Here is a 7500-nt window from a genome sequence, read left to right on the forward strand (position 1 = left end):
TTGTGGAGGGAAAAAAACTGAAAGGTGAGGGGGGGGGAAAGAAAGAAAGGTAGAGATTTCTACTTCAGCCAACCACACTACATGACCACCACCGGTTTCCACTGATTCTGAAAACAGAATGCTCCTCCCCTTTTCCCTCACCCCCCACCCCCCACACCCCTCACCTCCCATTCCCTACCCTTCAACCACCATCACCCCTCCAATCCCACCAATGTTGTGGGTGATTCCTGAACTACATTTTTTTTTTTTAATTCATCAATTAATTCCTGAACTATATATTTTTTTAATTCATCAATTAATCAGTTAGTAAAACACAACCTCTTCCATTTCTGTGTACAAGCATGCACTCAAGGCCTGACAAGCGCGTTGGGTTATGCTGCTGTCAGGCATCTGCCCAGCAGATGTGGATTTGTCCCAAAGCAGTGACACCTCCTTGAGAAACTGAAACTGACACTTCTGTCCAAGAAGAATGCTTTTCAATTGTTTTTCCTTTTCCAAAAGCTATTTTCTTTATGCTCAGTGGTGGCTGGTGTTTGTTCATTTGTTTGTTTCAAGTGTGCCAGTTGTAATTAACTCCTGCCTCCTTTGTGAATCTCTTTACAGTCATACCACTGACTTCTTAACTGGCCACAGTATTTTGACTCCATTTAATTACCTTATCAATATGTTGTTGTTGTTTTTCAAAAGTTGTTTCTTCTTCTTCTGTGCTCATGGGCTGAAATTTCCATGTTCACTTCCATCTCACATGGATTTATTTCTACAAGTATAACCTTCATGCACCACTGATTAGGCAGCCGTTCTCCGTTTTTGGGGGTAAAGGTGTGACTGAAATTGGGCACTGAAACAAAGACTGAAAGAGATATGACAGGTAGTTGTTCCACAGACTGACTCTGATTCCACATGAGAGGAAGGAGGGGGCAGGGTGGGAGAAACGTACTACATGCTGCTTCCAACTTGTTTGAGGATTTCTGAGGGGAAAAAAAGGGAGGGGGTGTTGTGGGCATTTTGTCGGTGATTTTAGACTTGGGTGTTTTGGAGTGGGGGTGAGGGGCAGGTTGGTTACCTGTTTGTTTAAAGTGTATGATCATGATTTTCTTGTGATTAAAAGGGGAGCAGCAGAATCTGACACTACTATGTTTCGACAACGTAACTTAAATACTCCATCTGCTTGTAGCTGAAGCTGAGGGTAGATGAAATGAAGCACTGTTTGCTTTCTCTACTGGGTTATATGTTAAAGGTCCAAAGGAAATTTTCTATCTAAAATTATGTTTAAATAAACTTACCGTGACCCAACTAGTGCAGACTCCGGCAGGGGTCTGACATTCCTGTCCTGTGCAAACTACTATCCGCCTATGTGGAGAAAACGAAAGCAACTACGGCCGATAACCTCCCGGAAGTAGGTAACCTCCCCTTTGTCCCGCTAGCTAGTGCCCTCTTTTTCCGGCAGCCATCATGACTCCTGTTCCTGTGCTCTTCATACGGCTAAGTTTTTAACAGCCTTTTTGGAGTATCAGGACAGTGAATTCACATCCACTGTGGTTGGAAAGTGGAGACCAATCTTCTCCCTCCTTCATTTGAACTTTCCCCAACCAAAGTCAGGTACGCATTCACACCAGGATGGAGTGAGGAAAATTGGAGAAAAGTGTGTTTCGCAAGGACACAGCATCATGCTGAAACAGGGCCTTGAATCCTGATCACTCTATTTCCCTCAGGAAAGAAAACAAAGAAACTTTCATTCATAAAGATGGGGTCACCATCTTCTGTTAACATGGCTTCACACACACACACACACACCTTTCCAGTTCCAACACACTTTAAAAAAAATATATATATACAGAAAACCCTTTCTAATCCCTGTGGACAAGGGAAGAACACAAACAAACATCAAGGTAAAGTCCCTTTACCACTGGTAGGGCTGGTGATTGGTGGTAAGCCAGTACTACTCACCTGGTCGCCTCAACTGTCCTTCATAACAATTGTACCAACAGACAGAGAAAAGACAACAGTTAGGTGACACTCACACAACAGACAGCAGACTGGTAACAACACAGACACAGTGCGCAAACAGAAAGGCGTGCAAATCTATCACAAATACAAGGTACACAACAAGGAACACTGATTTCAATTTAACTCCTTGACCGCTGCTGACAAGTATGCTTGTTGGTGCATGTGTTGTTTTCCTCAGTGATATAAGATTGGACTTCCTGCAATTACAAGTCAGGATGTCAGTCATCCTTCTTTATCTAGACTTCTACCTCTTGGGGACTGCATCGTTTTTGTTTTGCGAAAGCAATCACAGCATTGAAAAGTGCACAAAAAGTAACAGCTGTTCTTCAGTCTCATGCCACACTGATCTCATCACAACAAGGGTCAGTAGTCAAGGAGTTAAAGGAGAATCAGAAAATTCACTGATTCACCATTCCATCCTGAAAGGGGCTAAAAGATATTGACATCTGAAGTGAAATAAATATCACAATACAATCATTTCAAACAGATTTTCTTTTCTAACAACTTAAAGAAGGTTCAACAAAGTTTTGGTTATGTCAATACAACTGAAAAATGAACATCAATGCAACTGAAAGAGGAACAGGCAGATAGACCTGACTTTAGCCGGCCTACCATTCTGAAAGCAATTCACATCAAAAGCAAACTCTTCTTCCAAAATGCTGTCAGCCCTTCCTAAAATTTGCAGCAATATGGCAATATGACTTTTCTTAACACTTCTATGGGTGCACACATCAAGCCACAGTCAATGGTGTTCTGACATTCTGAGTGACAACACTTAAGGCCAAATCATGCAAAACCTTTCTTCTTTCTTTAACATCCTGCCTGCCACTGACAAGTATGCTCATCAATGAAGGACTGTCCCTTCTCTAAGACTGAATTTACAGGTCAGGATTTCAGTCACTGTCCTTCCTTTTGACTTCTTTTGTTCAGCAAAACCAATTACAACACTTAAAAGTACACAAAAATCCACTTCAAATTCAAGCCACACAGAACTCATCTCACTAAAGTTCAGCAGCCAAAGGTTCAACTTGTTCTGGGACAGGCATGCACAGACAGCAACACACCAAAGGTCTCCATCATGTGGTTCAACATGACAGGCACAGTAAAGGCACGTACATGACAGGCACTTACTTTGAGCTTTGCTGGGGACTACTCCTCCGGGAGCTGGGATGCCAGACTTGGGAGCCCCAGCTGCAGTGGGCAGCCCTGAAGGTCGCCCAATCTTGGAGCCAGGAGCCTTGAGCCCCGAGGGCTTTGGAGTGCTCATCGTGCTGTGACTGTGCTTCACGCCAAACACTGCCCGTTAATCTGCACAGAACATGGGGGGACCAAATGTGCACATTAAAGATCACAAAAGTTCAGGCTGGTTGGGGGAACAACCACATACCCAACATACCCCACACCTGAGCACATTCAAGATCACAAAGTTCAGGCTAGTTGTGGGAACAACCACATACCCAACATACCCCACACCTGAGCACATTCAAGATCACAAAGTTCAGGCTAGTTGTGGGAACAACCACATACCCAACATACTCCACCCACCCCGAAAACAGCATGGGGTGGGGTGAAAATGGGTCACAGACACGCACAGAGGATCACTTGCTGACACCAGTTGTTTTGACATTCAACACATGAACACAGGAAAACAAAATTAACAATAAATAGGGTAACAAATTGGGCTGATAATTATCTCATGTCTTAATGCCGTTTGTGTGGCTAATTTATCAAGCCATCTTGTTGCTTCACTTCCAGGGTGGATACTCAGGAATTAATTCTGTAACATAAAAGACCAAAACAAAAGGTTGCTCTGATGTTTTGTTTGTTTTGTTTGTTTGTTTGTTTAAATTCATTATCATTAGCAGTGTGTGTGTGTGTGTGTGTGTGTGTGTGTGTGTGTGTGTGTGTGTGTGTGTGTGTGTGTGTGTGCGTGTCTGTGTCTGTGTCTGTGTGTCTGTGTGTGTGAATGTGTCTGTGTGTGTCCATGTTGGAGTGTCAGAGTTGTTGTATCTTGGTAAAGATGTATTACTTTGTGGGTCTTGTAAACTGTGCTTTAGTAGTATCAAATCACTGGTCTTTTATGACATAAAAAAAATCCTTTTATATGTTTCAATTACAACTTTTGTGTTTAATCAATTCATTGTAAGTATTTAGCAAAGCGCTAAGTGCTTGCTTCGGCTTGAGTCACAGCACTATACAAAAATTTATTTTTGCTTGCTTCGGCTTGAGTCACAGCACTATACAAAAATTTATTTTTGCTTGCTTCGGCTTGAGTCACAGCACTATACAAAAATTTATTTTTATCTTCTTTTTTAAAAAAAAATAAAAAATCAATATCCTCCCAATCATCAGGACACCAACCAGAACATCATACCATATGTATGGATGCACAGGACGCATGAATCTATCCGCCGCATCACTGTGAATCACTGAGGTCTCTTCTCACAGGAGTAACAACAGAGAGTGTATGGTCTCTGGTAATTACAATACCCGCGGCAATTTGTGCAGGGTGAACACTAGAGAGACTATGGTAATGACAAAAGCCATGGCAATTTGTGCAGGACGACCACTGCGTACTATTTATTTATTTATCATCGTTGTTTCAGAGCCCAGCCAACCACCCAGGGCCCATATCAGAGCTGAAAACACAGCTAATATTGATCCTGTAGAAGCCGGGGAAAACAAACTGGAAAATTAGGCAAAAGTACAGTCATATTCCTGCACAAAATCACTGGACATGCCTCTGAGGTGCTTTCTTGCAAATGCACTTCTTCTTTCCTTTTTTTTCTGTTTTTTTTAACAATGAAAAACCACAGCTGTCGTTCATAAACCACATTGAACAAATGTAAAATGTTCGACTGAAACATTGATTTTTTTCAAACACATTTTTCAAGCTGTTGATGGTGCACATATGCCTGAAAACAGCCGTTAGTGTGTTCAGCGAGAACCCAGTGGTACACCATGAAGCTGTCTGCATAATTCTAATCATCTCTCATTCTTCTAACATTTCATGAAAACATAGTCAGCTGTTATGAAGATGTCCTTAACTTTTTGTAATGTCTGTATTCTTATCGTGAGAGCCAGAGAATTACCAAAGAGGGTACCCGCATCCTTTTCCCCAAAAGAGGGCACCAGCACCCTTTTCCCCATAGAAAGCATTTCATCTTTTTCCCCAAAGAGGGCACCTGCATCCTTTTCCCCAAAAGAGGGCACCAGCACCCTTTTCCCCAAAAGAGGACACCAGCACCCTTTTCCCCAAAAGAGGGCACCCGCATCCTTTTCCCCATAGAAAGCATTTTATCTTTTTCCCCAAAAGAGGACACCCACATCCTTTTCCCCAAAAGAGGACACCAGCACCCTTTTCCCCAAAAAGAGGACACCCACATCCTTTTCCCCAAAAGAGGACACCCACATCCTTTTCCCCCAAAAAGGACACCAGCACCCTTTTCCCCAAAAAGAGGACACCCACATCCTTTTCCACAAAAGAGGACACCCACATCCTTTTCCCCAAAAGAGGACACCCACACCCACATCCTTTTCCCCAAAAGAGGACACCCACATCCTTTTCCACAAAAGAGGACACCCACATCCTTTTCCCCAAAAAAGGACACCAGCACCCTTTTCCCCAAAAAGAGGACACCCACATCCTTTTCCCCAAAAGAGGACACCCACATCCTTTTCCCCAAAAGAGGACACCAGAATCCTTTTCCCCCAAAAGAGGACACCCACATCCTTTTCCCCCAAAGAGGACACCCACATCCTTTTCCCCAAAAGAGGACACCAGAATCCTTTTCCCCCAAAAGAGGACACCCACATCCTTTTCCCCAAAAAGAGGACACCCACATCCTTTTCCCCAAAAGAAGGCATCCACATCTTTTTCCCCATAGAAAGCATTTCATCTTTTTCCCCAAAGAGGGCACCTGCATCCTTTTCCCTGAAGTGGGCAACTGCATCTTTTTCCCTAAACGCATCTTTTGCCCCAAAGGGGGCACCCGCATCTTTTTCCCCAAACACATCTTTTTCCCCAGCGCATTTTTTTTCCCAAAGAGGGCAACTGCGTCCTTTTTCCCAAAGATAGCAGGGCACACCTGGCTGCCGTCAAGAGCCAGTGGAGCACAGCTAATGGCTGTCATCCTGCTCACTGTTTCCTCTCCAAACAAGCCTGCCTAAAGTTCACAAGGTTTAGGTCCAGAATCAGTGAATGACATGCACCGCTCTTGATAGGTGTAGGAAAATTATCTTAAAGTGTGGTGGTGCATGTTAAGTGCACTGTGTGTGTGTGGCGGGGAGGGGTGTGAGTGTGTGTACGTGTGTGTGTATGTGTGTGTGTGTGTGTGTGTGTGTAAGTGTGTGTGTGTTTCTGCCACTGAGCTGAATAGGAGCTTGAAGGTTTCTGCAAGTGTGTTAATGTGTGTGTTTCATGTATGCTTACCTGTACAGACACGGGTGAAGGAAAATACCTCAAGTGTGGTGGTCCATATACATGAATTGTGTATGTATGTGTATGTGCACACGCGCACTTGTTTGTACGCAAGTGTGTGCACATGTGTGTGTGTGTGTGTAGGGGGGGGGGGTATGTGTGTGTGTGGGTGTGTATGCATATGTGTGTATGTGTGTGAGTGTATGTGTTTCTCTGTGTGTGTGTGTGCAAAAGTCTGAGCGCATGCATGAATGTGTGTGAGTGAGTGAGTGACAATGACAATGACAAATTTTTTATTGGCAAATAGCGTTTTACAGCTCTAGTGCCAAGGGGGATTATTCAGCTTATTTTAGTAGACGACGAAAAAAAAAAGAAAAAAAGAAAAAGTAAAACGAAAAATAAGGGGAAATAACAAGCAAATAAGTACACATTCATAAACACATAAACACTCATACATTCACACCCACAACATTAATACAACATATTCCCTATTACTCATGCATAATACTAAGTAATTAATTCGAACATATGACCATCCAACTATGCAGCCGAGCCTTTTTTGGTTATTTACCAATCTAAATTGAGTTATGGATCTTATATTTTATTCTGCATTATATTTCTATCATGTTAAAACGATCGTTCTGTTAATCTTTTCCTTCGAATGTTGTATGCTTCTACAATATATTTAGCGAGTGAAAATAGAATGTCTTCATTATCTGATGAAAGGATAGCTACTAGATCATGTCTTAATGCAAACGGATGAGTAAAGAATGAATAATCATTTCTAATAACACTGTATTCCTTACAATGGAAAACAAAATGATCCTCATTTTCTAAGTCCTGATGACACAACTGACATACACTATCATTTTCACTGTTTTGAATATACCATACTCTATTTGCATTAAGCCCTAAGGTCCTGGATCGAAATCGAGAAAGGAGACACCGTTGCCATTTATTTGTAATTATGGAAATGTATTTTTCCGACTGGAAAATATTTTTGAATGAAAAATACCAATTATATCTTGGATTTTCTTCCATGTCTGAATGCCAGTTTTGCTTGTATATGTTGA

The 7500-nt window shown here is 42.2% G+C and overlaps 1 protein-coding gene across 7 annotated transcripts in view; it reads right to left on the reverse strand.

Moving 5' to 3' along the window:
• The window catches only part of LOC143302338 (uncharacterized), a 114341-nt gene that overhangs the window by 84825 nt on the left and 22016 nt on the right, over nucleotides 1-7500 (reverse strand). For 4 of the 7 annotated variants that reach the window (XM_076616962.1, XM_076616964.1, XM_076616966.1 and 1 more), the window contains 2 exons: nucleotides 3139-3315; nucleotides 1948-1965 (listed from right to left, as the gene is read on the reverse strand). In XM_076616962.1, the coding sequence (XP_076473077.1) occupies nucleotides 1948-1965; nucleotides 3139-3274 (154 nt within the window). In that variant the 5' untranslated portion in view covers nucleotides 3275-3315. The remainder of the gene's footprint in view (nucleotides 1-1947; nucleotides 1966-3138; nucleotides 3316-7500) is intronic. The other 3 variants (XM_076616963.1, XM_076616967.1, XM_076616968.1) reach the window with 1 other exon arrangement.

This window comes from Babylonia areolata, chromosome 29 (assembly GCF_041734735.1).
Source record: "Babylonia areolata isolate BAREFJ2019XMU chromosome 29, ASM4173473v1, whole genome shotgun sequence".
Taxonomy (NCBI): domain Eukaryota; kingdom Metazoa; phylum Mollusca; class Gastropoda; order Neogastropoda; family Buccinidae; genus Babylonia; species Babylonia areolata.